Source organism: Tamandua tetradactyla, chromosome 7, assembly GCF_023851605.1.
Source record: "Tamandua tetradactyla isolate mTamTet1 chromosome 7, mTamTet1.pri, whole genome shotgun sequence".
Classification (NCBI taxonomy): domain Eukaryota; kingdom Metazoa; phylum Chordata; class Mammalia; order Pilosa; family Myrmecophagidae; genus Tamandua; species Tamandua tetradactyla.
The window spans coordinates 175,125,037-175,141,076 of record NC_135333.1 but is presented as its reverse complement, the minus strand read 5'-3'; the positions used below and the strand labels follow the sequence as shown (position 1 = coordinate 175,141,076).

At 42.0% G+C, this 16,040-nt stretch overlaps 1 protein-coding gene across 1 annotated transcript in view; it reads left to right on the top strand.

Annotated features, from left to right (window-relative positions):
• Positions 1-14,013: 14,013 nt before the first annotated feature.
• The window catches only part of ALDH1L2 (aldehyde dehydrogenase 1 family member L2), a 44,205-nt gene continuing 42,178 nt past the window's right edge, over positions 14,014-16,040 (top strand). The window contains exon 1 of the mRNA XM_077111893.1: positions 14,014-14,127. Coding sequence (XP_076968008.1) covers positions 14,080-14,127 — 48 coding nt within the window. The 5' untranslated portion in view covers positions 14,014-14,079. The remainder of the gene's footprint in view (positions 14,128-16,040) is intronic.

Here is a 16,040-nt window from a genome sequence, read left to right as displayed (position 1 = left end):
TGTTTCTTAGTCGGCACCATGAAAACAAAAGCAGGAGGACCTAATTTCAGGGCAGTGAGTGCACTGGTCAGATTGCAGCCTTTTCACAGAGCAGGTCTGGAATACTTAGCAACTGAATGAGTAAGCACTATTTCTTCTTCTGGAGTGATGCAAATGTTCTAAAAATGATCATGTGAAGAATACACAACTATGGGACGATACCAGGAGCTAATTATTGTATACCACATATGGACTGTATATGTGTGAATATTTCTCAATAACATTTTAAAAAAGAAGCCCAACAAACTCCAAAGAGGGTAAGTACAAAGAGAACCATGTCAAGACACATCACATTCAAACAGTCCAAATGCCAAGGACAAAAAGAGAGTTTTGAGAGCTGCAAGAGAAAAGCAATGATTTAGTACAAGGAAATCCTAATAAGATTAAGTACTGATTTCTCATCAGAAACCAAGGAGGCAAGAAGGCAGTGGGTTTTAATATTTAAAATTCTGGAGAGGGGGATTGCCAAAAAACAATTTATATCTGGCAAAACTTTCTTTCAAAAATTGGGGGGAAGCAAAAAAAAGTGAGGGGGAGTGCACAGGTAGTTTTGTGGTTGAAGTCTCACCTGCCATGCAGGAGACCAGGTTCAATTCCCATTCCAGGCACTCAAAAAAAAGTTTTCAACAAATGGTGCTGTAATAACATATTCACATGGAAAATAATGAATTGTGACCCCCACCCCACACCGAACAAAAAAAAAGGAGATGTTAAAACATTCTGAGATAAACAAAAGCTAAGGAAGTTTATTACCACTAGGCCTGCCCTACAAGCAATGCTAGAGGGAGTTACACACTGAAAGGAAAGGACACTTGAGACTGGATCAAAGCAGCATCAAGAAATAAAGACCTCCGGTAAAGTTAGCCATATAGGTAATTATAAATGCCAGTACTATTTTGTTGTATTTTTTGGTATATGACTACATTTCTCACAGGTACTAAAATTCAAATGCATAAACAATAATAAAATAATAAATCTATGGATTTGGACATGTAATACACAGATTTGTAAAAATTACAAGAAGAAGGAGGGGGGACAGAGTGCTATAGGAACAGTGTATGTCTATGCTATTGAATTTAAGTTGGAATGTAATCAAATATAGTCATTATAGATTTAGGATGTTAAATTTTAACCACTTAGTAAGCAAAAAGAAAATTTATGAAAAATGTACTCAGAAATGAGAAGGTCTCAAAATGATACAATATAAAAATAAAATAAATATGATACAGCATTAATGGAAGAATTGACTTACAAAGTCAAAATAGCAAAAGGACAACAGAATTCCTGCATTATGAGTGGTTATGTTAAATGTAAATGGATTAAACTGTCCAGTCAAAAGGCAGAGATTGGCAGAATGGATGAAAAAGAATGACTCAGCTATATGCTGTTTATATGACACTCACCTTTAATTCAAAGACATAAGTAGGGTGAAGTAAAGGGATGGTAAAAATATATGCCATGCAAATGGAACTGAAAGAGAGCTGAGGTAGCTATACTAATATCAGAAAAGTAGATGTCAAGTTAAAAATTGTTTTGAGGGACCAAGAAGGTCATTTCATACTGATAAGGGGTCAAGTCAACAATAAGATGTAACTTTTATAAATATATACACACCTAACAGCAGAGCCCGAAAATATACAAAGCAAATATTTACAGATTTGAAGGAAAAATAGATAGTTCTACATTAATAGTAGGAGAGTTCATTGCACCACTTTCAGTATGGATAGACCTGCTAGACAGAAAATCAGTAAGGTATTAGAACACTTGAATGATACTGTAAGCCAACTAGACCTAACAGACATTATATATATATAAAACACTTCCCATTTTATATATATATATATATAACACTATTAACCAATAGCAGCAGAATACACATTAATCTCTAGTGCACATGGATCATTCTCCAGGAAAGACTATATGTTGGCTCACAAAGCAAGTCTTAATAAATTCAAAATTATTGAGATTATGCAGTATATCTTCTTAGACCACAGGAGAATGAAACCAGAAATCAATGACAGGGAGAGAAATAGAAAATTCACAAATATGTGGAATTAAACAAGAGGCTTTTAAACAATTAATGGGTCAAAGAAGTCACAAAGGAAATTAAAAAATAACTTGTAAATGAAAATGAAAACACAACATACCAAAACGTATTGGATGCAGCAAAGGCAATGCTGAGAGGGAAATTTATAGCTCTAAAGGCTTACATTAAAATATAAAAAAGATCTGAAATCAGAGACCTAACCCCAAACTGGAGGATTTAGAAAAACACAAACTAACTACAATGTGAGAAGGAGGGAAATAACAAAGATTAGAGTGGAACTAAATTAAATAGATAATTTTTAAGCAACAACAATGGTAGAATTAACAAAACAAAAACTTGCTTTTAAAGACCAATAAAATTGACAAACCTTTAAATATACTGACAATGAAGAAAAGAGGGAGGACACAAACAGTTAAAATGAAATGAAATGAGAAGGGGGCCAATACTACTGACCGCACTGATGTAAGAAGGATCATAAGAGTATACAATGAACAACAGTATGCCAACATATCAGATAACCTGGATGAAATGGACAGATTCTGAAAAACACACAGTTATTCAATGAGAGATAGGAGATATAAAAAAAACAATAACTAAGGGTGCATGGGTAGTTTAGTGGTTAGAATGCCTGCCTTCCATGTGGGAGACCCAGGTTCATTTCCTGGACCATGCACCCATAAAAAAGAACAAACAATAACTAGGAAAGAGGGACCAGATGGCTTCACAGAGGAATTCTACCAAATGTTTCAATATGAATTATTAATCCTGCTCAAATGCATCCAAAAAAATTGAAGAGGAGAGAACATGACCTAACTCATTCTATGAGGCCAACATCACCCTATTCTCAAAGCCAGACAAGGATACTACAAGAAAAGAAAATTACAGACCAATCTCTCTAATGAATATAGATGCAAAAATCCTAAACAAGATACTTGCAAAAAAATCAAATGCCATTATCAATGGATTTTAGTCCAGTTATGCAAAGTTGGTTCAACACAAGAAAATCAATTAATGTGATACATCACATTAACCAATCAAAAAAGAAAAACCACATGATCATCTAGACTGATGCAAAAAAGACATTTGACAAAATCCAGCTTCCTTTCTTGATGAAAACATTTCAAAAGTTAGAAATCAAAGGAAACTTCCTCAATATGGTAAAGAGCATATATGAAAAACTCACAACTAACATCATACTCAATGTTGAGAGACTAAAAGCTTTTCCTCTAAGATTGAGAACAAGACAAGGATGCCCACTGTCAACACCGTTATTCAACATTGTGCTAGAAGTTCTAGCTAGAGCAATTGGGCAAGAAAAAGAAATCAAAGGCATCAATTGAAAAAGAAGAAGTAAAACTTTCACAATTTGCAGATGACGTGATCCTGTATTTGGAAAATCCCCCCAAAAATCTATGACAAACCTACTTAGACCTAATAAACAAGGTCAACAAATGGTGGGGTATAAGATCAACACCAAAAATCAGTGTGTTTCTATAAACTCATAATGAGCTATAAGGAAGAAATCAAGGAAAAAGTTTCACATACAACAGCAACTAAAGGAATGAAATTTCCAGGAATAAACTTAACAAAGGTTGTAAAGGACCTATATTCAGAAGCTACAAAACATTGCTAAAAGAAATCAAAGAAGACCTAAATAAATAGAAGGGCATTCCATGCTCCTGGATTGGAAAGCTAAATGTCATTAAAATGTCAATTCTACCCAAATTGATTTACATTTCCAACATGATCCCAATCCCAAAATTCTCTCTATTTTTCAGAAATGGAAAAGCCAGTTATCAAATTTATTTGGCTATTGGGGTCTCAACCAAAATATCTTGAAAAAGAAGAAAGAAGCAGAAGGACTCACACTTCCTGCCTTTAAAGCATAGTACAAAGCTATGGCCATCAAAAGAGCAGGTTGGGCTGCCAATGGTGGCATAGTGGCAGAGTTCTCACCTGCAGTGCAGGAGACCCGTGTTTGTTTCCCAGTGCCTGCCCATGTGAAAAAAAGAAAAAAGAGCATGGTACTGGCATAAAAATACACAATGATCAAAGGAATCAAATTGAGAGTCAGAAATAGAGCCTCACATTTATGGTCAGTTGATTTTTGAGAAAGCTACCAAGCCCACTCAACTGGGACAAAACTCTTCAACAAATAGCACTGGGAGAAGTGGATATCCATTTTCAAAGGAATGAAAGAGGGCTCCTATCTCACACTATATACAAAAAATTAACTTAAAGTGGATCAAAGACCTAAATATAAGAACCAGTATCATAAAAGTCTTAGAAGAAAACATAGGGAAGCATCTTCAAGATCTTCTGGTAAGAGGTGGTCTCTTAGATCTTAACATCCAAAGCACAAGCAATGAAACAGAAAATAGATAAGTGGCACCTCCTTCATATTGAATGCTTTTGTGCTTCAAAGAACTTTGTCAAGAAAGTGAAAAAGGCAGCCTACCTAATGGGAGAAAATACTTGGAAACCACATATCTGAATATCTGATATTCATATCCAGAATATAAATTCTACAACACAACAATAAAAAACAAACAACTGGGCAAAAGACATGATAGGCATTTTTTCAAAGAGGAAATAGAGATGGCTAAAAAGCACATGAAAAGATGTACAACTTCACAAGCCACCAGGGAAATAAAAATAAAAATCACATGAGATATCATTTCATACCTACTAGAATGCCTGCTATTAAACAGGAAACTACAAGTGTGGGAGAGGGTGCAGAGAACCAGGGACACATAGTCACTTCTAGTGGGAATGAATATAAGGCGGGATAGCCGCTATGGGAAAAAGTTTGTTGGTCCTCAGGAAACTAAGTATAGAACTGCCATATGATGTGGCAATCCCACTACTGGGCATATAGCCAGAAGAACTGAAAGCAGGAACTCAGACGTTTGCACACTGATGTTCATTATTATAGTTGCCAAAAGATGGAAGGAACCCAAGTGTATTTGTGACAAATGGAAAAACAAAATGTGATCTACATATACAACAGGGCATTACTCAGCTGTAAGGAGTGAAGTCCTAATGCATGAGACAGCATGAATGACGCTCGAAGACCTTATGTTGAGTGGAATAAGCCAGACACTAAATTTGGTATGATCTTGCTAATATGAACTAAATATAATGAACAAACTTGTGGAGTTATTACCCAGAACATAGGGTGACAGAAAATAGAGTGAGAATAGGGATTGGGGAACTGATGCTTATTTGTGTAGACTTTTTTAGTAAATGTTTGGGAATGGCTGGGGCCGTGGCAGCCTGTTGGGGTGTGGAGACTGCAGTGCCATAGGGGGTGTGAAGTGGCTGAGGGGAAGCTTAGAGCCTGCGTCAGGAGGGAAGCTAGAGGGGGAGCCAGGGGCTGTGTGCACAGCAGAGCCGTGGTGGGTGAGGAGGGTGGCAGGTGGCACAAAAGCAAGAACATTCTTCCATGAATTAGAGCAAATGTATGTCACAACCTCGGGTGTTGATAATAGGGCGGTACATGGGGAGATGCAGCTGATGCAAGTTTGGGTTGCAGTCACCAGGGACGTCTGAGCGCTGGTTCTTTGGCTGTAACAGGGGTACTGACACCCAAGCCCAGGCCAGTCACAGGGGCATGGAACGGGTGTGACGTGTTCTTTTCGGTGCTATGAAAACGTTCTGAAATTGATCATGGCGCTCTAAGTACAGCTCTGTGATTATACTGAAACCACTGATAGCACACTTTGGATGCATGGATGGTGTGAATGAAAGTGTGCTGAGGCCGGGCAGGTGGGGGATCCGGTGTGCTGCAGCTTGAAGCTGCCCCTACACGTGGGTGATGGTTTTGAGTCACAAAGCAGAAGCAGGTGTCATCGCCAAACCTCAGCCCCCGAGGCACACTCAGCTCATGAAAACGGCCCTCCGGGAGGATGGGACCCACTGTGACCAGGGCAAGTGCCAAGGGCTGCGGCTGGATGTCAGTGAGGAGATAAGTTGCCCTGCCAGTACCTTTCCTTCAGTGGCCTAAGCCTACCGAGCCAGCCCCACCTACTCCGTGTGCAGCAGTGACCCCACACCAACTTCCAGAAGTGGCTGGAATATCCAGTGGGCAGAGGCAGCTGGAATATGCAGTGGGCAGAGGCAGCTGGAATATGCAGTGGGCAGGTGCAGCTGGAATATCGAGTGGGCAGAGGCAGCTGGAACATCGAGTTGGCAGAGGCAGCTGGAATATCCGGTGGGCAGAGGCAGCTGGAATATCGAGTGGGCAGAAGCAGCTGGAATATCCAGTGGGCAGGTGCAGCTGGAATATCCAGTGGGCAGGTGCAGCTGGAATATGCAGTGGACAGGTGCAGCTGGACTAATGCCTGAGACGCGCGCATGGCAGCCTTCTTGCGCGGGACTCGGCAGCGGAGCCCTGAGCTGGAAGCTGAGCCCCGTACCGGCTAAGCCGCCTCAGACCAGGGCCTCCCCGGCACTGCCCACCTGCCCCCTACCGGCTGCCCACAGTCCGTCTCCCGCCTTCCGTCACCCACTCACTCAGCAAACGTGCATTTATAACAAAATTCTAAATCGTGGGGAAAAAAATGGAGTTGAAACAATATATATAATAAAATATATTTTTAATGAAAAATATTATTGAGGACAAAGAACGATTGCTTATATGAGTTTTATCTATCAGTATTTTCCATGTTAAAAATTAAACAGAAAATTTTTAAATATTTATTTACTAATTCATTTAAAATAAATAATGTTTTTATGAAAAATTATTAAATTTTCCAAAACAAAAATATATTAGTTAGAAGAGTGAAATTGTTTTACTTCTTTTTTCAAATCACTTTAGCATCTGGTTTAATAGAAGACAGCTGGATTCTCAGTTATTTCTATATTCAATCTGTCACAATATATTCTTTTGAATGAAGTATATGCAGCAAATCCAGCCTTATACAGATGTGTAATTAGAAAAAGGAGGGTTTTAATAGACTCCTAAAATAATGTGCGGACATTCCTCGTGGATATCACACTAACACTCAACAAGTGGTAACTTCTCTAAAGTTTAGTTGCAATTTGGAATTTGAACCCGGATAAATGTTTGTGTACCATTTGCTCTGTATTAAAGAAAAAATAAAGGAGCAAAGCAGAATCTCTTTGTGGTCGGGAATGTCTTCCTAATCTCTCAGCAAAATGATTAATCTTCTCAGATGTATGGATTAGAGAAGAGCTAGCAAATATCAATGAAGAAACAAAAGACTAAAAATTACGTAAATTCTACTTGAGGATGCTTCTAATCTATGTATCGATCCTGTGCTATTAAACACACTAATTTACTTGCTCAACAATCTAGTCTCTCATCATAAACATATTTCCTTATAAACTGATGCTTCGATGTATAAATGAGCCCACAATGCATTTTGACTTCTATTTTTCTGCCTGTGGGGGGAAATGAGAAGTTGAAACATTTTTAATAGCAGTGGACATGCTCAAGGGAACCATATGTACATTTTTGGGTTACTAGAAAGCTGTTTCACCAGTGGAAACAAAATCCAAAAGGAACGCTTGGTCCAAAAGCTGGTTTTGTGCAAGTAAAAGATGACAATGAAAATCAGTTTATTTCAGGTTTCTGATGCGCATTGTCATGGTCCGTCATTGTAAAGTTGTCCCAGAAAACATTATTAAAATTCATATGCGTAATCAGATCAAGCACAGAAAAAAGGGAAGTGAATGCTAATGTTAAAGTGCATGCTTAGAAGCGAGATATGTAGTTATTTGCTGGGGACATATTCCGCATACTCTTTGCATTAGGTAATCTAATCATACAAAGCTTAACTGACAACTCATCATAACATTTGAAATTATTTACCAGAATTCAGCTCATCCAGTTTAGGTCCTAGACCTTAAGTGTTTGATTTTATCCTAAAATTATTTTTACTTAAATAATAATCAAGTATTAGTAATAATATACATTTAAGAGCAGTTAATAAAAATGAGAATTTATAAAGAAAACACTATTCTAATGACCATAAAGTGGAGCATCCAGCAGAACAAATTAAATGGAATTGGGATACAAATTATATGCTGTGAGAATCAGTGTCTGCTGCAAGATCTAGAAGCTTGTGCCCTTCCCTTCCTTACTTTTTGCTCTGACTCAGGCAGCAAAAGGCCTTTTCCACTATCCTAAAGGCTTGGTTTACATTTAATTTCTTCCCCACTCAACAACTCATTGTGTCTGTCTCTTCCTGAGTTCCCGACGTCTGTCCCCTATTCATGTCCTGCAGTCTTCTCTTCTCTGTCTGCCTCGCTTCTCCCTACTCAAAGCTTCCAACGTTACTGATTTTCTTTTTCAATAAATTCTGCAAGGATAAAGAAAAAATATATATATATATGCATCTATGTTCCTAAATAGCCAAAACTATTTAGGAACATAAATGACTCAAAACTAGTCTCGAGTCAATTTGAGTCAAATAAGCAACCCCTACAAAAAAAGATTATTCTAAAATCCCTAAAGTTGACTCTGGAAAAAGTACAATTTTTCTACATTAAAAAAAACTTATAAATTACATGACTTGAAATTTCATAAAATTCTGAATGAATGTTCTGTCTTGGGTAAAAATAGATTCCTGAACAACATATATTTTCACAAGGCGCCCAAACATCCCAAATATTAGTCACATGCACAGACTTAGGTTTAGGCAGACTTAGTAAATATTTCAGTTTGGTATCTGTAAGCCCGAGATTATAAACCACTCTTAATATACAAACTCCTGCACTTTTGCATAGGAATGCTTGGGTTTCTAGTTAGTACATCATCTATTTTCTAACGTGTGAAATTAACTCAGACATTTGCAATAAGTTATGCAAATAATTGTATTTACAAAAATGGCACAAAAGAATTCAGCAGCCTGTGCACGTGCACACTTCATTCACAACTTAAAAAAGAAGAAGTACTATAGGACTGTACAACCTGAGGTACACGGGCAGCTTCTAAGTTAGCACTAAAGAAACACAAGGTTACACCAAGAATGGGGAAAATTGCTGAAGAAAAATTCTGTTAAGATGAAACAGATTTATGGCCAATCAAGTTCAAATGTAGAGATACAAATCTTTCAGAATCTCATTTGTTTGCCTATTTGAAATCTGCCCACCAATTTGTGGTCTGATACTTCTGTTTTACAAAATCCAAAAAGAAAAAAGTCAAAGTAACATAACAGTATGTGAAAGATAAAAAATATTACAAGTTTATAATGAAATGAGGAAAGCCAAAACATTAAAATCATAAAGCTTTCTTATCACCTGTTGGAATTATTCTGACACTAGGAGATAGGAAATCTATACATTTACTTTCAGTACATCATATGGCTGTGCTGTGTCTCCTTCACTGGTGCATGGTTCAGCTAATGAGAAGACCCTATCCAGGACACTCACATGTTAAGAAAATAATCCATTAACAGCAGCACATCCCACTGCTACCTGCAGAGTTGTCAGCCTCAATGATTTACTGCATGGAAGGAAAGCAAGAGCAGACAAGTAATACATTAAGGAGAAATAATGGAAATGAGAAGATTGAAAATCCACCGCTTCATCAGCCAGCCAGGCTGTTAAGAACAGGAAGGACTTCCCTGGGATGGGGGTTGGGGGGTCTCTAGGGATTTCCCTCTTTCTGGAGCTGCAATGGGAATTTGCGTTATCTATGTCGTAATCCCCAGAATTTAAAAATAAATAAAAGCAATTTCTGCAACTATTTCCTCAAGAAATCTGAATCTCCAAATTTCCATCCCAGATGAGAAGAACTTGTTTTCAAATCTTGCTTCTTCAGCTTTCTATAGATGAGTTACTTTTTTGTTCATTTCCTTCTGCTCCTCAGCCAAAGTTAACCTGGGGAATGTCTGCAGGGGCTGCCTGCATGCCAAATGCTGGAAAGATGCGAATAATAGGAGGCAAAGGACATGCCACCCGTGCCAACCACCTCTGTCATAATTTAGAAGCACATTTAGTAATTTTCAAAAAGTGCAATGATGAAAACAATACTACCGAACTGTAATATAATTATGTTAAAACACTGAATGAAGCTGCATGTGAGAATGATAGAGGGAGGAGGGCTGGGGACATAAATGAAATCAGAAAAAAAGATAGATGTTAAAGATTGAGATGGTATAATCTAGGAATGCCTAGAGTGTACAATAATAGTGAAATGTACAATGTACAAATTTTTAAAATGTTTTTGCATGAGGAAGAACAAAGGAATGTCATTATTGCAGGGTACTGAAAATAGATGGTAATTAATATTTTTAAATGTCACCTCATGTGTGAGACTAAAGCAAAATGTTTATTAGTTACAAAATTTATATTTTGACTAGTGCAAAAAAAAAGTAGCAATGATGCTAATTATGTATTGATTTCTAGTTAATTCCACTGGTCAAAGACCATACTGTATGATTTTAATTATTTCTACTTAACAATTGGTGAATTTTTGAAAATATTTTGTATGTACTTAAATGTATAGTCATAGTTGAGTACTTCCATGTTTGGTAACTGGGTCAAGTGCATTAATCGTCTTATTAAGATATTTCTGTATCAGTGCTGATTTGTTTGACTGATTCTATCAGCAATTGAGTCGGGTATATTAAAATCTACAAATTGTAGATTTGTCTATTTCTCCTTAGAACTGCTTATTTCTGTTTTATAAAATTTGAGGCTATGATACGTGTATACAAATTTAAAATTTTTATATCTTCCTGTTGACTCAACACTGTATTTTGGTTAATGTTTGAGTAGAGGGTTTTTTTTTATCTTTCTGTCATCCTTTCTGAATTTTTATATTTTAAGAATCTTTTTTGCCAGAGTTTTGTTTTTTAAACAATTGATAATCTTTTCCTTTCAATTAAACATCTAGTCTGTAATTTCTGGTATTTTTAGGCTTACACTTAACTTATTACTACTTTTCTTCTATTTGTTCTATCTGTTCCATGTTTCTTTTTCACTCCTTTCTTATGTTCTTTTGGACTGATTTTTAAAAAATCATTATTATCTTGATGCTTATATGTTCTATTAACTTGGTACATTTTACATTTTAGTAGCAGAATTTCTAACAAAAAAATGGCTCTGGTGGGATCACGTGTCGGTTCCTCAGCCAATCCTGATGGCTAGAAAAACTGGTGTTATGACCAGCCGGGTCTGAACTTATCCCTAGAAGGACTGAGGGACGCGAAGGAGAGTGAATCCCACTGGAAGCACAGGGACTAAAAGGAGGGAAGGGATGCCTCTCCAGTGGGTGCCTCGCTGCCCTTCCAGAGAGAGGACCAGACGAAGCTGGGTGCTGGGAGGCGCCCTCTGCGCTGCCACGCCAGCGCTTCCCATGGGTTGCGGAACTCTGCGGGTTTGCTTTATTTCACACAACCTTGACTATCCAGGTCATAGCTGTACGTCCAGGGCCTGTTGCACTGATAGAGTAAGGGGGAAACTACGATTTACCAGTAATTTCTTACCTCTCAGGGGTTGGGCTCTGGAGCGGGTGGGGACCACAGAGATGACCGGGCAGAAGCTGAGAGCCAGGCTCTGAAATCTGAGCACGTGGCAAGTTTGTTTCCTTTCAAGTGTCTGTTTCCTCCCAAGTGCTGCCTAAGGCTCTGGAGTTACCATTTCCAAAACTTGCCAGCCTATCAGAACGGACTGGTCAAACCTCAAATTATCAAGGGAACTACACTTCTGATTCTTTCAGAATCAAACCTTGGCTACCAAGAATATTTCATTACATTTCGTGGAACATAGAGTCTACACTTCCTGAAGTTGAGACTGGGCATCTATCACCTTGGACCCCTACTCAGGAAAAGCCACACCCTCATCCAGCCTAAGGACAAACTAAAATGAATCCCAATATTAAGAAGCTTAAGCAAAGGAAGAAGTCACAGTGTCCAGTCAGAACAGCGGGTTGGACTGGCGAGGGGCAGCTCGGTCTGCTTGGCCGTGGAGGTGTCTGGAGGTAATAGACAGTGGACTTTCCAGAGCAGGACCCTGGGGGTTTGCTGCAATGCTTCAAGCTTTATGAATTCTTTTTCCTTTTTTCATGTCCTCCTAAACACATTCATTCATTCATTCATTCTTTCTCCCTTCCGACAAGTGTAAATACCGGTCATTCTCTGACCAGTGGTCTCAGATGGCCAGTCCCTGAGACACAGAAGGGTTCCAAGAGAAGCAGGTTCTTGTTAGGGGCAAAGCAAGAGTTCACATGGTCTGTGGGCCTGAAGATCTGTCTCTCAGAGTCTTAGGAGTTCAAGGTTTTTGTAGCTTCAGCAAGGAGAGATGGAATTGTTACTGTTTCAGTAAAAAGCAGAAGCCGAAATAAAGGAAGATGGAGTTATTACGATTTAACAAGTAGACGCAGAAACCAGGGGAAAGGGAGTTATTACCCTTTCAGTACTAGCAGCTTCCACTTAAAAGTATAAAGGAGAGGCGCTGTGCTAGAACCCAGCTAACCACAACAAGACTAAGTCAACGGTTACTTCTGAGCTGACTCAATTTCCTTTAACTGCCTTTGTGATTGTACCATTCTAAAGTTGAAAAAAAAAACTGGATAAAGGCGGTACAAGTGAGGGTCAGCTACCAGGTTTTAGTATCACTCTGTCACAAGATAAAAGCTATATGATTATACAAGCATTATCAAAGATCAAGACAAATGGATTGCAGTTCAGGAATTTCCTCCACCAATTCGAATACACTAGAATGTTTTAAAAAATCTATATAATGATTCAGTAGTCATACTCATTTGTTAAATCCTAACTTCTTGGTTACAGTATTTTTTAATCCAATGTTATTGAGATATTCACACAGCATACAAACCAGCTTAAGTATACAGTCACTGATTCACAGTATCATCACATAGTTGTACATACAAACCCATGATCAAATTTAGAACCTTTTCATTACTCCTGAAAAGAAATAAAAAGAAAAAAGAAAACCCTAATCCTCCCGTATTCCTTATCCCACATTATTGACTTGTAGTGTTGGTGTGGTCCCTTTGTTACTGTTGGTGAGAGACTCTCACAGTATTACCACTAGCTGTAGTCTGTAGTTTACAGCAGGTACATCCTTTCCCATATACCTCTCTCTTGTTAATTCCTGTAATAGTGTCGTATATCCACTCTAGTTCCGAAAGAACTTTTTAATGGTTGTACCGTTCATCACGGACATTGTCCACCACAAGATTCCCTGCGTTAAACATTCCCATGTTCCAACCCCCGACTTGCCTTCTGGTGGCGTCCACGGCTCTGCCCCTCCCAGCACACTCCACCCCACTGGGCACCAGGGAACCTCTACCCGCGCCCCTGCCCATTTCCCGAGGGGCTCGCCGGGCTGGGCACCTGCACGGGCTCGGCGCGGCCACGGGTCTGCAGGAGCTGCCCGCGGTTCCGGCCGCACGCCCCACCCGTGGGCGCCCACTCGGCCCCGAGCGTGCCCCGGGGGAGACGCGTGTGCGAGCGACGGGACGGTCCGGCGGGGACGCTGCGCGGGAGACACCCGGGAAGCCCTTTGCAGTCCCGGGGAGGACGAGGGAGGGAAGAGTCGGGGGGCAGTGTCTCCGGGAAGGGCGCGCGGGCGCTCCTTGGAGGACAGGGGAGCTGCGTCTCGCGGGGGCGGGGGCGCCAGGGACCAGCTGAGCCGGGAGCCGGGGCCTGGGAGGAAACGCGCAGGAGCGGGGGTGAGTTTCCCTGCACACCGTACCGGGGCCGAGAGCGCAGCCCGCGGGCGCCCGATGCCCGCCGCCGTCCCCGCGGGAGGGTCCCCGCGCCGCCGAGTGCCCCGCGCCCCTCAGCCTTCCTGGACCTGGGACCGGGCGTCGCGGGGCCCGCCGGGCAGAGCCTCCCAGCGCTCCGAGGGCGCGGCCGAGCGACCGGCCAGCGGTGGGGGCGCCCGCAGGCCGGGGGCGGGGCGGGGACCGGGCGGGGTTCGGACTCGTCCGGGCGCGGAGCCCACGCGGGGCCGGGGACCGAGGCTGCGGCGGTGCCGAGACGAGCCACCCCGAGATGCTGCGCCGGGGCCCCCGCGCGCTGCGGCGCTTCTCCAGCGGCCGGGTGAGGGCGGGGGCGGACGGGGGCGGGCGGGGGGCGTCGCGGAGGCCGCAGGGCGCGCGGCTGCTCTGGGACGCGGCGCGGCTGGCGCCCTTCGGGTCTCCGCGCGGACACGGGTGGGACAGCCGCTCAAGGGACCGACGCCCCGGGGCGAGGCTGCGGGGGGCCCGGCGGGGCCTGGGCGCGGGGGTCGCGGGCGGGGGTCGCAGGCGGGGCTGGCCTAGGGCCCGCGAGGTGCGGGCGGCTGGGCCAGGACCCGACCCCTCCCGGCGGAGCCCGCGGCGGGGAATTGCATCAGCGGCTCCGGAGGCGGCACGCGAGCCGACGTGGCAGGAGCCGCTTCCTGGAGCGTTTCGGGGGGCCCGGGAGAGGTGCCTTCGTGTGTCTGGGCGGACCCCAAGCTGTTTAGAGAAGGAAGAAAAACCCTTCCTGGGTGCGTTCTCTCCTTTGTGGGAAGGTGCACGCTTGCTGGGTGCCGAGGGATTGGCCTTTTCTTAGGGTCCCTTTGCCAACGGGCTGCACCCAACTGTAAACTTAGGGGCAGAGACGCGCGTGGGCATCACCGAGAACTGCCTAAACTTGAATGAAAGGAAAAGCTCTCTCCTCCCGCGACCCCAGAGAAAGAGAATTCATTTTACCCCGTACAGTGGTGTCAGTTACTTCGGGGAGGGGCCTCCTCAGAAAGCAAGTGTTTCTGTTGAATATTGTGCAGAAATTTGAAACAATGAATATGTGCACTGACGAGGAAAGTTTTGGAACATTGTACCTGTATGATGCTGTGGTGTCATTGTAGAAACACAGGACAACACTTGATGTGTGTGAAGCCTCAGAAGTCTGGTTAGGGCGCACAGCAAGCCGTTCAGCAGTCCTTTCCATGGAGGGGGAGAGGGGCCTGGAAGGGGTAATGACCAAAGGGGGCTTCAGTCTTACCTGTGGCCTTTTTGTTTCTCCTTTTAACAAGGACATTGTGTGTATATGTGTTCTAGTTTGCTAGCTGCCAGAATGCAATATACCAGAAACGGAATGGCTTTTAAAAGGGGTGATTTAATGAGTTGCTAGTTTACAGTTCTAAGGCCGAGAAAATGTCCCCATTACAACAAGTCTATAGTAATGTCCAATCAAAGGCATCCAGGGAAAGATACCTTGGTTCAAGAAGGCCGATGAAGTTCAGGGTTTCTCTCTCATCTGGAAAGGCACATGGTGAACACGGTCAGGGCTCCTCTCTCAGCTGGAAGGGCACATGGCAAACACAGCATCATCTGCTAGCTTTCTCTCCTGGCTTCCTGTTTCATGAAGCTCCCCGGGAGGCACTTTCCTTCTTCAACTCCAAAGGTTGCTGGCTCGTGGACTCTGCATCGTGGTGCTGCAGCATTCTCTGCTCTCTCTGAGTCTCTCATTCTCCAAAATGTTTCCTCTTTTATAGGACTCCAGTAAACCAATCAATACCCACCCAAATTGGTGGAGACATATCATCCCCTAATCCAGTTTAACAACCATTCTTAACTAAATCACATCAACCAGGGAGATGATCTCATTACAGTTTCAAATATACAGTACTGAATAAGGATTATTCTACCTTTTAGAAATGGGATTTATATCAAAACATGGCTTTTCTTAGGGGGCATACTTCCTTTCAAACCAGCACAATATGTTACATGTGCTATTAAAAAATCAATTTCAAAAATTCAGTATAATTACAATATCACAGGTAAAAGCTATGTGCTGAAGTCCTGCCTCTCCATGCAGGCCCTGGGTCTGTCCTTGCTCTAGTCCTTTGGGTGGCCTTTTCCTTTTATTCAGAGGCATCTTTGAAATGTCCCCTTGTGGTAGTTAGAGTCAGTTGTCAACTTGGCCAGGTGAAGGCACCTAGTTCTGTTACTGTGGACTTGAGCCAATGGTACGTGAACCTCATCTGT